Genomic DNA, 17489 nt, shown 5'->3' with positions numbered 1-17489 from the left:
TGGGTAAGAGAGCAGAATTAAGGAGCTTCTCTAATTAACTGACAGAAAGACTTAAGTGTGAAAAAAAAAAATGTGTATAGCTATTTGCTGCTTAGTTAAAATTTTTTTCTCTAACCTTCCAAGGCAGGTTTTTGGTTTTAACTTTTTCTTTGTGCCTAGATTCCTTTGACAGTCTAGTGAATTCTGTGGGCTGCTTCTCAGAACAGTGTTTGAAATGTATGTTTATAAAAAAACAGGCCTATAAAGGAAGCCAATAAATAACATTCTCAACATATTAATTTAAAAAATTGGGATAAATTCATCATCAGTATCTAATCCCTACTGTGATTTCAAAGATATTGATTAGTATAAATGATACTTTAAGATCTGCAACTACTCTAGTGTGCTGTGGAAATAGTTTTGATTCCTCTGAGTGACAAAGCTAAAGGCACTGCTGATACTAGCCAGGTTGTTTTTGTTTTTCCCCCTACATTCATAATTAATAGTAATGCTAAATTTCAGCTAAAGGTTAATGAAGATAAAGAGGTGACATTTTTTTCCCCCCAGCTGATTCACAGACTCTTGATTTCATGTTCTAAGGTGATTTAATAACACTGACATTCTAGGACCACATTTTAATTTTAATTTACTTTTGTTGGAAGCCTGTGATAGGATTCTCTAAGGAGAAGGGGTCTGATTTTTAATCTCATCTGGCCCATGACTACAGTGAGCGTATTTTTTGAATCCAGAGTCTGATTTATTAACTTTTTGTGGGTAGAAGTAGTCACATAAATATTAACTTCCTTAATATATATAATATATCTCCTTTGGAAATAAAAAATTATGTGAAGAAGGGATATATACTGAAAGGTGATAGAACAATTTAATTTTATCATTACCAAAAAACATCTACTATTAAAGGCACTAGATAAAGTCCATTGCATGTGTACTTACTCCTCAGGAAGCGTTTGAATGAATGTTTGAAGAGAACAACCCCATGGGGTAGATGATATGATCTTCATCTTGAGGGTGAGGAAACCAAGGCTTAAAGAAGATAAGGAATGAGCCCAAGGTCACAGAGTCGGTGGAAAGCCAGAATTTGACTCCATGTAGTTCTGATTCCAAAGTCTATGTATGTGGCAGCCAAATCTTTAAAAAATGGGAATGGTGCGCTCTAAGCTGTCATGGTGTGTGTGAGTGTGTGCACTTACGTCATCCTCTGATGGCTTTTTCCATCTTTTTGTGTCTGCTTGATCCACCCAGCACTCCTCAAGTGTCAGGACCAAGAAATTCGTTTTTATTATTTATCTGTTAAAAAGTTTTATGTCTACTATTTACTTATAATTGATAATGCAGATAATAGACTGATATTTCTTTTAAAAGTCATGTTAAGGCATTTTTGGTTTTTTTACTTAGGAATTTATGACCCTAGGCAAAAAAATTGTATCCCACTCATGATCTAAGTGCTCATTGGAGCTAATTATTCAAATAAAAATAAACCTAAGACAAATAATATAACCTGTGGTCTTTTAAATTGATCATAGCATGGGAAGGGAGGAGACAAGCAGTGGGCCACCAGCCAACAGGTATTAATTTAGTACTTACACTGGTTTCCTAGAACTGCCAAGTCCTGTGAAGGACGCAGGGAATAATGGTCTATCCTGGCCTTGCAAAGACCTCCTTACTCCTGGGTGGGAATGGAGTTCACAGTGTGGAAGTGTGTGTGGTTAGCAGATGGGTACCAAAGGGCAAACCAGGTCGGTGGATGCAACAAGTCCTCTCTGCTGCCGCTGTTGGATCATACCAGGTAAACTCTGCCCGCTCAGTTTTTGGATGGGCTCTGAAATAAAGAGAATAAGCCACTTTGGTCTTAATATTGTGCCTGGCAATGTTGTGGAAAGTGGCCCGAGAATGACAGCGAGTCTGAATCTGGTTGGCTGGTGCACAGAAACTTATTACTCATACTCCTGGGTCTGCAGAGCCAGATTGACTCTCTGCATGCTGTGCAGAAACTGTCAGGTGACTTGTACGAGGCTTTGGTGCTTCATGTGAGAATGGACAGTGCCGGGTGGCTGGGACACAGGGTTACTTCCTGGGGTTACAGAAGATGCTGCTGCTTCCACCCTCTTACTCGGAGAACAGAGAGGTCTTTTTTTTTTTTTGCTGTTCTGTGAGAGACCCCTATACCAATTGTCACACAGTGAAACTGGGGATTTGGAAGGGGTGTGTCTAGGCCTTTAATAAGACCAGTAGTTTCCCCTCCCCTCTCTTCTTTCTTCTGTGCTTATGTTCTGAGGGATTTTTTTCCTTTTCAGTTTGGCATGAGTTGTGTCTGATTCAGTTTTTCTTGCTGTGGTTGTTACATCCTTGGACGAAATACCAAAACACTTTTGACTCTCCTTCCCTCTCCCCCAGCCACTCCCCTGTCTGGGCCAGAGGCTGAATGATGTGTTTTTCTCATTCTTGTGCCTCATGATAGCCCGCCATTTGGGAGCCAGCTGTTGCATGGACAGCTGCTGCAGGGCCAGGAAGCTGAATGCCAGGCTCTCTTCTCGGGGGAGAATTAGAGCTGCTCCTTGACACAGCACTGGAGGTACTGCGAGAGGGTCCCATTGGCCCTTCACATCAGTGGGCCATGCAGCTGGGCCACCAGTGCTATGAAACTTAGACCAAGCTCTGGTAACTCTTTGTTGAGAGGGTTGAATATAACCAGTGTTAGAACAGAGCCATGCATACCTTGGATCCTTGCTGCCCTCAGTATAAGCCCTGAATGGTATAGTAAGACCCGTGGGGGTCTGTGCAGCTTTGCTTTCAAAGCATCCTGTTGTTACTGTTTCTTAATAGTGTGTAAGTTAATGTTCTGTTGTACCCATTCAACATATTGCTAAGATAGTAGGTTATAATTTTCTATGTAGCAGTAAACATCTTAATTGTTTGCTTTATGTATCTGAATAAAATTCTGTTTAAGCACAGATGTTATAATACATGATTTGGGATGCTTTTAGAATGAATGAAACTTATTCTAAAGCCAATTATTTGAGTCAGTTTAATATATCTCAAAAATGTAATTGTTCTATTAGTGAAGATAAAATGAACTTTAATAATGACTTGAGGATAAGGTAGAAGTATAAAAAAATAAACATATATATAGCATATACATAAACACACACACATATGCAAATTTTTTTATTGGATACATCTTTTGCCTGTAGCTTTAAAAAACAAATATTTAATGTCCTTAGAGGGTTTGAACCTAGTAGTTCAAATTTGATCTTTTTTGCTTTAAGATATTGTAGTGGTTTCCTAGAATCTTTTTTAACTTTCTCAAAGGGTGGAAATAAAGGAAAAGTGAAAGGGAGTTCCTTATGATTGTGACTTTCAACTTGGAATGAAGTTGTAAAAGGATGTTTAAATCTTCCAGGAAGGAAAATACTGGCTGCAATCTGACAGTACTTCTCCATGGCGTTGTACAGTTGCAGGCAGGAACAAAGTTTAAGGAGGAATTGGCTTTAGGAGTTGAGATAATTGTGTTTGATGGGGGTATGTGTACTTTTAACCAATAGTTTCCAATTCACATTTTATCCATGAATAAGAGCCAATGATTGTCCTTGACTGAGCTCTCATTTCAGTGTCCACAGGGGCAGTTTGCTGGCAGTACTACTATAGAATAAAGACTAGACGTAGATGTATTACGTCTCGTCATTTGGGTAGATGTTTGATTTCACATCCAAGAAAATGAGGCCCAAGAGACCCACCTTAAAGTGTTTTAATATTTTATTTATAACACACACACAAACACGCATTCAAAAACAAATCAGTACTGAGCCCAGTGGAATGCTAGTAGCTGTTTGCATAGGACTTTGTTAAAATGTTTACACTTAAATAAGTATGTGAACTGTAAACTATTCCATTTTGGACTCTGGACTACTTCTTATGGGTTAATTAACCTTTTTTTTCACCCCCTGCAGAACTGGCTAGATCCCGCAAAAGAAATGAAGAGACAGCTGCGAAGTGAGTATTAAATCGTCATACTTTGAAGTTATCAAGTTAATCTTTACATCTGTGTTTTTCTATCTTTACTAAAATTCACAGGAATGTAAACTAGAATAAGATAGTGATAGAACCATCAGCTCTGTTTTGCATTCATATCATATAGGAAGTTGAGACTCAAAAATATTTCTGTAGAATCATGACTGTTTATTTTGGTCACGGCTTAGGGACTCCTGGTCAAGAGGCTGTAGACTCCTCTTCTTAAATAGTCCCTCACAGTGTCTACCACTGTGAAGCAACACCTGATCTTTGTCTCTGGGGGAAAGTATGAGAAGCTGCTTTTCTGTAACTTTCCCTTTTTATATGAAATGTACCCAAGAGAGCCCTATTACTCTTGCTTTGTCTACTTGATTTTGGCTGTGTGTCCAATTAGTTTAATTAGTAAGCATGCCTCTGGCTCCAGAGGCATATGGATACACTGCTTCTGGATGTCCTGGAGTGAGGGTTTGAGGAGTGAAGGGATTGCAAAATGATCCTTGGAGTCCTCTGAGGTGTTTGCCTTCTCTCCTCCTTTGGCCACTCTTTGTGCTCTGAGTCTGGGTTTATTCTTAGTTCTGTTTGTCCCCTTCTTCCATTTCCCCATTTGTTCTTACTGTCGTCTCCCTAAGTGACTTACGTGTCCCGCTCTATCTAACCAGCTTCAGTTCCCTCCTGTGACTGGTTTTGTGATATCCACATCACGAATCATTATCACCTCAGAACAACCTCTGATAGGGGATCTGGCTACTTAAATTACTGCAGGGTCTGTGAATGACTTAAGCAGAAAAGGGAGGGAGCCACAAACAGCTGGACTGTTCAGACAAGAGAACAAAATTCTCACCAGCCCTTTGGACGGTGGGCCCCAGAGCTGGCCAGGGAGAAGCTGTCCAGGGAGCAGGATGCTCTCTGCGCTGTTGGTTTCATTTCCCTACTTATTTATTATTCCCAGCTTATTTATTCCCAACGTTAAAACACTGGAACACATCTATGCTTTTCCCTTCGGTTCCTTTCTGTCTACCTTCCGTCTCATTTTCAATTCTCCACATTTGTTTTCTTTATTTCTCTTTCTTTCTCTCTCAGATTATTAATAATTTTGGGAGTTTTCCTATCATTTCTTTCCTTCTCTACTCTCCTTTTCTTTTTTTTTACGGAGTGTATACCTTATTTTTCCTATTTCCTCTCCTTGTAGACTCATCTTTCTTTTCATTTTTTAAATATCTTTGATTAGAGTGACCTTCCTGATTTGACCAGGACTGTGAGGATGTGGGACTTTTAGTGCTAACTGGGGTGGTTGGTCACCCTATCTTTTGACTGTTATCCCTGGCTTTCCATCCTTCCCTCCCTCCCCCAGCCCTCTGCCCTGCATTTATTATCTTGGTGTTTCATCCATTCATGTTTGCTTCATAATAGAAAAGGGGGAAAGTAAGGAAAAGGAGTAATTAGAGATACATTATGCTTATATTATGGAAGAAGCTGTACCAGAAAGCTTCGGAACTTTTTCTAGTCCCTTCTGCGGTTGTTAAAACTCTGCAAAGTGCATGAATTCAAAAAGGTATGGATGCTTGGTTCTTTCACTTTCTCTGAAACCCTACTTGCCAAGTGACCCAAACCATGGACGGAACAGGATAACCTGTGAAACATGATTGATGTTCCATTGAATTTGTTTCCTATAGTTTTGCTTTGGCTTTTGTTGCATTGTGTGTGTGTGCTTCTCCCTTCAGAGTCATGGAGCTATCCTAACTTTTGGAAGGCAAGACTCCTTCTTGCTGATTATGAATCATGGTCTTACGTTTTGATTATTTGTGAAGTTTTTTTTTTTTAGAGTTGTTTCAGGATTTTTGCCCTTGTGGTTTGGCAAGAGGAATAACAGTAACACAGGATTTGGCATTTTCAAACTATTGGAACTAGTTCCCTAAATGGAATCCTGTACCGTCCTGATCATGAAAGTAGGCTGAGGAAATGAAGTTTTAGCTGTTGCATTTTACCTCTTCCTTTCTGCTTGTGTTAAAATGGATGAAAGAACTGTTTGTTCTGTCTTAGCCCAACCTCTGCAGTGATTTATTGTCATTCAGTTAACAGAGGTAAACATTAATCTTTTGTCAGTTTGACAACTGACAGCCTATCAGTTTCTGTGTAAAAGTTGCCTAAAAATCTTTATTTTCTCAAATGTACACAAGTAAGACTATATAATATATAAGGCTATATATCTTAGGCTTGCCTGTATTAATATATAAACAATCCATAGCTAGATAGACTGTTTATATAGCTAGGTAAAAATGATAATACATAACTAAATAAAAAGTTTAGCATTATCAGTACAACTTTATCAACTTTAGAATTGGAAATAGAACCTGCAATATGTGTTCTATTAGAAACTTATCCCTGTTGTCGTATCCAGGTAAGCATGTGCTGGTGTTAATACCTAGGAAACAAATAAATAAAGATCCATTAAGAAGTGATATGATAGTCCTGTGATGACTTTGCTTAATTATGGGTTAGTAATTACCTTGAAGAAGTACATATGCATCACAGCTACCCTGGTGCTACTGGCCAAGAAATGGCATGTCTCTTAATACTCAAGAAAGTTCTATATCTTTTTTATGATGTTTTAAATGTATAGAGGGAACTTGAATCTGTTTATTAAATTTGGCAGGTTTGCGTTGTTAGTAGAATAATAGTGTATTGAGCCAAAATCCAGCAAGAGTTCTGTGTATTCACAGTAGCTATTCAATAACTCTTCACTGACTTCTGAGTAGGAGGAAAGTTAGCGTGTCTACGGTGAGAAAAGAACAAAATGATCCATTGAGCAAGAGAATGGGATTCAAGAAATTTTTCTTCAACTCCCTAAATGAAAGCAACTGTGAGGCCTTCAAATATGTGTGAAATGAAATAACACACACACACACACACACACACACACACACACAGTTTTTATGTTTTTATTTGGAAATAACATGTACTTTGAGTATAACTCTGAATTCAGACTATTGGAATTATTTTGATCCCTTTACGAAAATAATACCTGCCCTGTGGGATCTTCTCGGACCGGGGCACGAACCAGTGTCCCCTGCATCGGCAGGCGGACTTTCAATCACTGTGCCACCAGGGAAGCCCATCATTTCTTAAATAGTTATAGTGATCATTTGATCATTACTCCTCTTCCCCCAACAATATAGAAATCCTAAATTGCTTTTTTTTAAAAAAATAAATTTATTTTATTTATTTTATTTTTGGCTGTGTTGGGTCTTTGTTGCTGAGTGCGGGCTTTTCTCTAGTTGCAGCGGGCAGGGGCTACTCTTCATTGCGGTGCACGGGCTTCTCATTGTAGTGGCTTCTCTTGTTGTGGAGCATGGGTTCTAAGCACGCGGGCTTCAGTAGTTGTGGCGCACGGGCTCAGTAGTTGTGGCGCATGGGCTCTAGAGCGCAGGCTCAGTAGTTGTGGCACACGGGCTTAGTTGCTCCGCGGCTTGTGGGATCTTCCTGGACCAGGGCTCAAACCTGTGTCCCCTGCATCGGCAGGCAGACTCTTAATTACTGCACCACCAGGGAAGCCCTCTTTTTTTGTTGTTTTTAAAGTGTGGAGAATATTTGGCATCTAGAGATCCTATGGTTAAAAAATCTTATCTCAGAACTATTACATGAAGTTTATATTAAAATGTTTGCATACTGGATCACCATATAAAACATTTGTTGACATACCAGTAAATGTTTATAAAAAAGTGAATCTATTATTCTTTGATGATGGGTTATTTATGGAATTGATTTTCACTTCATTTTTGTTTTGTAAATGATATTTTCTTTAAATTAAAAAAAATTCTCTGAATTGATTTATAGCAGGACTGATCTATACTATTTGAACATTGACTTTTAAGTTTTATCAGTATAAATGGTGATTGTGTTGGTTGCATGAATAATCATGATCTTTAATAATTACAGATCTTCCTTGGCTCTTCAGCTTTAATGTGAAGTTTTATCCTCCTGATCCTTCTCAGTTGACTGAAGATATCACCAGGTACTTTACATTTATACTAAAAATGATTCTTTTTTTTTTTTTTTTTGCGGTATGCGGGCCTCTCCCGTTGCGGAGCACAGGCTCCGGACGCGCAGGCTCAGTGGCCATGGCTCACGGGCCCAGCTGCTCCGCGGCATGTGGGATCTTCCGGGACCGGGGCACGAACCCGTGTCCCCTGCATCAGCAGGCGGACTCCCAACCACTGCGCCACCAGGGGAGCCCCTAAAAATGATTCTTTACTTACAGCTCTCATTTATTTCAGTGCCCTGTGGGGGAATGATGGTAATTTTAGGATTAAAACCAAAACATTTTTTCTTAAGCTGAGTTTTAGAAGTCTCCTTGGAAGTGGATATTCCAAAATAGTTTGAAATGTTTCTGGTTTCAGAAATTTTATTCACTTTTCTTTAACTTCCCATTTATATTGAAGTAATGGAATATTTTTTAAAAATTGCAGCAGGGACTTCCCTGGTGGTCCAGTGGTTAAGACTCCGTGCTCCCAATGCAGGGGGCCCGGGTTCTGTCCCTGGTCAGGGAACTAGATCCCGCATGCCGCAACTAAGACCTGGCACAGCCAAATAAATAAATAAATATTTTTTAAAAATGCAGCAACTTTGCTTCCTATGTTATACTTTCAAAAATCACTGGTATTTAATATTTCAGATTTTCATACTAAGATAGTTTTTATCGTGTAACCCATATGTGCCTGTGTACTAATCTCAGCTTACAAACGTTATATAAAGGTAGAAAAATGAAAAACTTTTTAAAAGTTAATTTTTGGAAGTCTCTTGAACTGTAATTTTTACACACACACACCTGCTCCCCAGGATAAAAAACTAATAAGGTAGGCTTTCTTATGTAAGAGTCAGTAGCTGTTTCATTTCCATCTCCTCTGAGATTATCCGGACAATACAGACACATGCTTAAATTGCAAATAAAAGTTTCAGTTTAGGAGCAAGAGAGCATTTACTGATTTTGAGAGTGACTAAGTGTTTGAATGGGAACAAGGAACATTTAGAGTCCACGAGTACCTTGATATCTTAGCCCTATTTAAACTGGGTATCAGCGATTGGAATTCTTAGCTCTGGTAAGAGTAGGTCTATAGAGTGATTTGTATATATTTTTAAAAGATTATTTACCTGGCCAAGGAAAAGTGCATTCTGTATATATACTTTTGGAAAATTACAGGGTGTTAGCTAAAGCCTCTGTTTTTGATTCCGGTGGTTCCTGTGTCCTTGACGTTTTCTGCTAGGCCAGTTTTGTCATCAGATGTGAAGTTGGGTAGATATTTAAGCAAGTGCGTGATATCCATGTGAACTAGGAATAATGGAGATTTTTTTCCAAGATTGGATAAATGACAGGCCTTTTTTCCCCCCTTTTACTGATTATTGCTGAATAAGGATTTACTGATACTAATTAAGTTTTGATTGAATTAGCTTCAGCTAGTAAATAATAAATAGCAGCTCTAGCAGTGAGCTGCTTAGAGCATGAAACGTGACAGGTTGCCGTGCATAGGATATGCATGTAGGCCTCACTGCGGGAGGGCCTTTGAACAGTGCACATAACTGGGGTTTTGTGACCCAGCGCCCTCTTTGTACATACATTCCTCCTTGCAGTGATTCGTTTGGGGATGATAATCCTTTGGTGATTGCAACTTTATAGCATCGGTTAAGTGCTTTGGTTTTCTTTTTAGAGGGACCTTGAACAGTCTCCCTGCATGTTTGGGGAAGAATGAAATAGTAGTCTAGTGAGCTAACTAAAAGCCTGAGACCAGCCTGTAGCTTTGCAGCCTAAATATTACGACTGAAATCTTCACTATGACTTGAGTGAACATCTAGAAGGTGGGATAGGCATTTGAGGAGGGCAAGAACACAGTTCAGAATTATGTCTGAAGAATGATCTGTCCTGCCGTAGGAAGGAGACGGACTTGGGAAACTCAGGAGGCTGTTGCGGCTTTTGTTTGAAGTTTTCGGGCCGTAGCCATAGGCTTTAAAACAGAAGAAGGGATCAATGTGAAAAGTAGATATACTAATATGAGGAGGAGCAAGAAGATTTTAGTAATAGATGGAATCTTTGTGTTTAGGTCTTAACAGTGCTGTAAAATGTGGAGAACTAGTGATATTCTTGATTAGACCTAGAGAATTTGAGGATAACGTGGAATCGTAGTTTAAAATTTAGTTTGCTAAAATAAAGCAGTGATGCTCATGTTGTTCTAGGGGTCAAGGAAACACATAATTCTCCTTGGAAAGAGAGCTACTGCAGTGCTTAAAAATACTCAGACTGTAGTGATAGTGAGATGAGTTTCATTCTTAGAACATTCTGGAGCATTCGTCATGTGGCAAGTACTTTGCTAATAACTGTGGGCTTATGATGATGATAAACAGAATCCCTGCCCTGCCTGACAGGAGATTTGGGTGGTAATACAGGTGTAACTGGGGGATGGCTGATGCCATGTTCTGGGACATGCTCTCTGATGCAACAGCAAGAGCCCTGGACCACAGGCAGCGTGCCCCTTTGAACATGGTGGCGGTAGAGGCAAAAGGAGGGCGGAGCCATGACAACCCCGCCAGGCAAAAGCATCCACAGGAAGAAGCCACCAGCTGATAGGAATGGCGGTCGCTTCAAGAATGAGGGAGGGTGCTGCCATTTTCTTGGGAGGAGTCAGTGGTAACCTTAGCAAGTGGTTCAATTCACGACTAGAAGTTAGGTTTTCAAATGTTAACAAAAGGAGTTGATGGGGGACCCCCCCCAACCCTCATAAAATGTAAGTAACGTGTTTTTGCACGTTATTTAATAAAAGCCAGAATCTTTTATAACTGTGTAATAATCCACTTGGAACACTGAATGATTGTTATTATAACTAATAATAACATTATTATGATTATGGCTACTAGTTATCGATTGCCAGGTACCATGCAATGTCTTTTATTTATGTTATCTAATTTTTTATCCTCATCTTTAAAGGGAAATAGAGTTCTTCCCATTTTACAGGTGGGAAGTTAGACTTAGGCAAGTAAATTAGCTTACTCAAGGTCACATGGTCAGCTCTGCCAGGCTCTGAAGCCCATGATTTTTCTACTGTAAACTGAATTAGCTGCCTCTTTAGATGGGATAAATGGGCAAGTAAGGGCTTCCAAGTAGAGACTGACTTAGGATTGCTGTTAAAGGGTCTCAGGAAAAGAAATTAGTATGAAAAGCATAGAGAGGATAAAGGGTGGGTGACCTTAGCTTTTCATGTAAATCCTGAATGAAGAACTGTAGCTATTTCTTAAATTTTATTAGTCTTTATAGCTTTTGAAGAGCATGCTAATCTTGATTACAGTTTTAAAGCCAAGGAGACTAAGTGATTAGAATTTCACCTGCAGTCACAAAACTCTTTTTTTGTAATAGTAAAAAATACACTGTTGCCTGAATAGCAATTCAGAATTTCCACTCTATTACTTTGCCCTCTAGATGCATTTTTTATAAATAAGTCACAAGTTTAGGAGTCCATGGAGGAAGGTGGGCTTCTTATTACAAAACACTTCTTTTGTTCTGCATTTGAAGAGTGCCTATATATATATTTTATATTTGTTTCAGAGAAACATCAGAATCATATTTATGAGCGCTACAATCTTAACTAACTGTTCTCCCACCCTTTTGTCCCCTGTTCCTCACAGATACTTCTTGTGCCTTCAGCTCCGGGAGGACATTGCCTCAGGCCGCCTGCCCTGCTCTTTTGTGACACATGCCCTCCTGGGATCGTACACACTGCAGGCTGAACTTGGGGACTATGACCCAGAAGATCATGGCAGTCATGACCTCAGTGACTTCCAGTTTGCCCCTACACAGACGAAGGAACTGGAAGAGAAAGTGGCAGAGCTGCATAAGACCCACAGGTCTGTAGACTTGCTTACTGGAGAGAGTGACCGTGGTGGGTTTAAATGGCTTCCCTTATAGCATTTGCTGGACATTTGAGCATAGTTGATGGGATTATTCAGTTTGCTCTTGTGGAGCTTCACCTAGTGCTAGTCAAGATAACTTGGAGTCATTGAGACAGCCTTCCATTGTCTTTATGACTGTAATATGAGGAACTGTGCTCATGAGACTGAATGTTTTCATTTATTAAAAAAATTTACTGGGCTTCCCTGGTGGCGCAGTGGTTGAGAGTCTGCCTGCCGATGCAGGGGACACGGGTTCGTGCCCCGGTCCGGGAGGATCACACATGCCGCAGAGCGGCTGGGCCCGTGAGCCATGGCCGCTGAGCCTGCGCATCCAGAGCCTGTGCTCCGCAACGGGAGAGGCCGCAACAGTGAGAGGCCCGTGTACCACAAAAAAAAAAATAAAAAAGTTTACTTTTCCCTATGATATCTCCTGTGCCCTACTTCTAGTCCTCTCCCTTCATACACACACGTGCACACACACACACGTGCACACACCTGAAACAAACATACCCACATACTTGTTTGGCATTGATTATACATTTCTTCTGCCTTTTCATTATTTTTATTACCATATTTGATAAGAAAGCCAGGGAGATACTGAGGCATCAGGATTTGAGTCAGAAATGTGAGTGGTAATGGGCGTTAAGGGTAGTAAATCTACAGGTGGTTTCTTTATCCACAGAAGATGACTTTTGGTTTAACTGAGGGTTATTAATTACTTAAATACCATGTTACACTTTGAGAACTTTTATATCTGTGAAAACAAATGGTTCTCTTAAGCATGAGTTTTTAAAACTCCCAGCTACGAAATTCTAACTTGTCCCATATGGCAGAATTGAAGTTTTCAAAAATTTTGACTGAAATGATTTGAAAGGAACTTTCAGAGATTAGAGGTTTTTAAACAGACTGCCTTCACTGACTTTTCTTTAAAAAAAAAATGCAGTATTTGACTTTAAATATTTTCTTATTAACTTCATGCCAAGTCTGTTCAGTAGATGCCATGGGGAATGCCATGGGGAATATGAAAATTAACGGGGCCCTGCTTTCTTGGAGCTTAAAATTTGTTTAGTTGGGACATGTCAGGTGTAACATCAAGCACAAGTACTTCTCATCTTTAGTATCGTCAGTCGTAATGAAATAAAATTAAGGAGAGAATTTGTCTATTTCAGAAAGATGAAATGACTTTCTATTTTTTTAATTCTTTTATTTTTAAAATGAATTTATGTTGTACCCACTATTGCTGGGGCTTTTTCCGTAGTGGAAAAAAGTGAAAGCAACTTTCTAAGATAAAAAGGATAAGTGTGGAGGGACACATCCTTGCAGTGAGTAGGTTCATATCGGAGGATCTTAAGAGGAAAATGCTGGAGGTTGAGAGTTGAGCCTTCTTCCCTGATTCCTCCTTGTCTGCACATTTAGCTGGGCTACTCCCTCCACCCCAAACTCTCCAAGCTCATGCACCCCTTTCTCTAGTTTGGTTACATTTGCTTTGCATCCACCAGTAAGATAATATTGTTTCTTTTGATTCTTAGGGGTTTATCTCCAGCACAAGCTGATTCTCAGTTCTTAGAAAATGCCAAGAGGCTTTCCATGTATGGAGTCGACCTGCATCATGCCAAGGTACCGTGCGTGGAATGGAGAGGGGGCCTCTTTCCGGTCTGTTGACTGAAGTTTTGAGAGGGCTCCAGTTGTAGACTAGCCTAGTTCACTTTCAGAAAAGGATCCTCGCCCTCACCCAAGGGACTCTATTTCTTTGGGGTTTCTAATTGGGGGGTTTATGGTTGTGGGGAGGGATCATTTATTCTCCCTCTTATTCTTTCTTCTTTTCCCAGTCTTTTAAGTTGATACCCTTTCATATATACTTATGGTAAGACTCACCTTATCAGCCTTCTTTACCCCTCGTCCTACCTTTATCCTGTCCCAGCTTTTGCTCTTGCAAGTGCTGCCTCTGTCCCAGCCCCGTCTCCCACCTGTGTCCTGGGAGAGGAGAGCAGCTCTTAGCCACCATGAAAGGGCAAGGCAGCATGGATATGACCACTTTTCGAAAAACTGCCGGTGAAGGAGCCCTAGAGTTGGGCTTTTCCCTACAGGTCTGTTGTACTTCTTGTAAGATAAACTATGCTGGCCCAGGCTCCAGGCAATTAGACCTTCTGTCCCATGTGAGCAGTGGGAAAAGAATGGAATCATGGAGGTAGCTGATAGGAGAGGCAGGGTTTGGTGAGGAAGATGCCGGGTAACAAACATCACCTACTTCATGATCCTAGTTTGGGTGATCAGGTAGTAGGGAGAGTCGGGGCGGGAGCAGTAGGTGGGGAGTACAAGAGACAAGATGAAAGATGCACTTGGTTTTGAAAAATATGTCCAGAGTCGGCTCAACATGCAGAGGGAACCTATTGTTGCCTGCTTTTAAAGGACCCGTCAGTCCCTTGGTGAGAAATCCCTAGGAAGACCTATCACCCAAAGGTATCTTCCTTCCCTTGGCCTCAGATTACTAATTCTTGCTTTTGTGTTAATAGTACTTCATATTTGCAAAGCACCCCTTTTGCCTCTGTGCCTTCCTTTGTTCTTTAAATATTTTTCCTTATTACAAAAGTAATACATCTTCATCCTAGAAAATAGAGGTGAACAGAAAAATATAAAAAGACTGAAATGTCTTTATGCAGAAACAAGCACTGTTAGTATTTTCTTGTTTTATTTAAAAAAAAAATCTCTGAGCAGTTGAACTCACATTTTAAAAATGAGATTATACCATGAGTATTATTTCATAAATTTTTTTTTTTAACTTGCTCTTATAAACACTTCTCCATGTTAGTAAATAGTCTTTGGCAGCAACATTTTTAACTGCTACGTGCTGTATGCCCTTAATTTTTAAAAGTACTTTCACTTACAGTATCTCATTTAAGGGTCGGATGTTTTTGTTTTTACAAAAACTACATAAAACAGAATGCATATGGCTTGTTACACTATCTGGCTTGTTGCCTCAAGCCACATAGTGTAAAGTAGTCCCATCTGTGTGATGTCTGCTGATAAATCCTACTAGGAGGTAAAACAGATCTTCTCCACACTTGAGTGTCTTGTAGCTCATTTCTCTGTATGATGGGGACAGGCTGGGTCAGCAGGCAAACAGAAATAAGGGAGGGAGGACAGAGCAGATTTGGTATCAGAAAGACGCCCAGAGCCCACCTCTCCTCTAAACCCTGTTATTCTTGCCACACGTGAATCTTACATCTGCTGCTTTCGTTGATCATTAGTGAGAAAGCAGTCCTTAGATGACAGTCCTGGAAGGTTTCGGGATTCTTGTTTTTGAAGTTGTATGTTAGAAAAGTAAAAAAGTTGCTGGTTTTGTTATAAGTGTAATTTCAGTTCTTGCTGTGTGGTTAGGAGCAGATCACTTAAAAAAATCAGAATAACACGCATTCATTCAACTTATCATCTGGTGGACTTAGATAATATCTGATGCACAAGATATTTGCAGCTCATGGGAAAAAAATCTGTAGCAATGTAAGAGAACTTTTCATGTATTTAAGTTTTGTGCCTGTATACATTTTTCATTACCTTGAGATCATATTTAAAAATTATGTTTTAATTAATATTTTATCATCAGAAGAGTCCTTAATGGCACACTTATGTTAGGACAAGGTGAGGGTGTTGAATAAAAGGGCTCTTGACAAAGATAGAAGGAAACCATAAGAGTAGAATGATGCCCATGAGCTGGTAACAGCAGCTCTCCTAACCCCTCTGGGTGGGGGGGCTGGGGGTGAGGCAAAGAGTAGTTGCCAGAAGCCAGGGGAGGGATCTGTGTGGAGAGGGTTGTCTTGAGAGGAGCTGCGATTGTCCAGGATATAGCCACCGTGATGCGACCACACAAGGAAGGAGTCTGGGTATTAAAACCCCTGACTTCCTTGCCCTCCTCCCTGTCTCTGATCTTCTTCAGGAACTTTCCATTGGCTGAAGTCAGTGGGAGCGGGATCCTGTTGATGTCCATATGGGGTAGCTTCCTAAGGCAGTGAGCAAGGTGGAGAAGATGCCCCCCCCCCTTTTTTTTTTTTGGCGGTACGCGGGCCTCTCACTGCTGTGGCCTCTCCCGTTGCGGAGCACAGGCTCAGCGGCCGTGGCTCACGGGCCCAGCCGCTCCACGGCGCGTGGGATCCTCCCAGACCGGGGCACAAACCCGTGTCCCCTGCATCAGCAGGCGGACTCTCAACCACTGCACCACCAGGGAAGCCCAAGATGCTCCTTTTTTATTAGTTTATTTTTCTGACTTTGTTGCTGAATGGCAGAAGTCAAATATGGAGAACTAAGGCATGCTTTTTTTCTCTTTAACTTCTTTCCCTTTATCTGTAATTTCTATTCACACAAATACTGATAATTGTAAAACAATATGTGGAACAATCGAACCTCAGCTGATTTACTTGGATCCAGATTGTGTTTATTTTTCAGTCAGATAAAATAGCTTCAATGTCCTGTTGAAAGATTGCCTCACACTAGAGATAGCTTTGTTTAATGTTTCAAATGAGGGTTGCCTCCTTATTTGTGCTGAGAACATGCTGTCTTGGGTAATCTTCCGGCCTGCTCCCTGTGTCCCTGGCCAGTGATATTTTGGGCAAACACGTCATTTGTGTCTGGTGCCAAATTGCTTAGGCACCTGTGCCTGGTTCACTCTGACTTTTTACTCTGTTCCTAGAGAGAACTGTGGCTGTCAGGATATGGGTGAATAAAGCACCTTTGTAGATGAGATTTTTAAACCTGCTCAGATGGTCTAATGTAATTTTTTTTTTTTTTTTTGTGGTACGCGGGCCTCTCACTGCCGTGGCCTCTCCCGTTGCGGAGCACAGGCTCCGGAAGCGCAGGCTCAGCGGCCATGGCTCACGGGCCCAGCCGCTCCGCGGCATGTGGGATCTTCCCGGACCGGGGCATAAACTCATGTCCCCTGCATCGGCAGGCGGACTCTCAACCACTGTGCCACCAGGGAAGCCCCAGTCTAATGTAATTTTATTTGTATATATGAGTTGTTCACATATCACAGCAGTGAATGCCATTGGCATCAGTTACCTAGTACTGTATTTCTATTTTTAAAAAACTGAAATAAATTGCGTTAAATTGTTCTCAGTAACAAGGCAGTTGAAATGTTTTAGTTTTATTGACTCGAACCTAGACTATGTGGGGTTTGTTTCAGCATATTTTGTGAGAATTTGTTCCATGTTAATTTCTAAAAATGTGAATATCTCTGAATAATAATCTTCAATTTTCCGTATCTTGAATGAGATCTAGTTCTTCTCTTAAAGATATTTGAATATTGTACATATTAGATCTTCAAGCACTACTTGAAATGTGAGGAGGCAGATTTTTACTTTTGTCTGTAAATGTATTTGATTAAAAAAAAAAATCTTTCAGGCTGGCGATTATTCTAGATTGTCATCTTTTCCAAATTAAAACGCCGAGGAAAGAAAACAATAAGTTCAAGAATAGTCTGTAGTCTATTTGAACTATGCCAGCCAAAGGAATGTTGTAATGAGAACGGGATGTCAGCAGTTAGTGTTATTGAAAAACTG

The 17489-nt window shown here is 40.3% G+C and overlaps 1 protein-coding gene across 5 annotated transcripts in view; it reads left to right on the top strand.

The window, feature by feature from the left end:
* Positions 1–17489, top strand: part of EPB41L2 (erythrocyte membrane protein band 4.1 like 2) — a 211885-nt gene that overhangs the window by 141172 nt on the left and 53224 nt on the right. For all 5 annotated transcript variants that reach the window (XM_022556562.3, XM_022556536.3, XM_089921996.1 and 2 more), the window contains 4 exons: positions 3948–3990; positions 7945–8020; positions 11677–11895; positions 13470–13557. In XM_022556562.3, the coding sequence (XP_022412270.1) occupies positions 3948–3990; positions 7945–8020; positions 11677–11895; positions 13470–13557 (426 nt within the window). The remainder of the gene's footprint in view (positions 1–3947; positions 3991–7944; positions 8021–11676; positions 11896–13469; positions 13558–17489) is intronic.

This window comes from Delphinapterus leucas, chromosome 12 (assembly GCF_059928025.1).
Source record: "Delphinapterus leucas isolate spDelLeu-1000000601 "Yukka" chromosome 12, BTC_Dleu_Yukka2, whole genome shotgun sequence".
NCBI classification, from domain to species: domain Eukaryota; kingdom Metazoa; phylum Chordata; class Mammalia; order Artiodactyla; family Monodontidae; genus Delphinapterus; species Delphinapterus leucas.
This window is presented reverse-complemented; position numbering and strand designations above follow the sequence as displayed.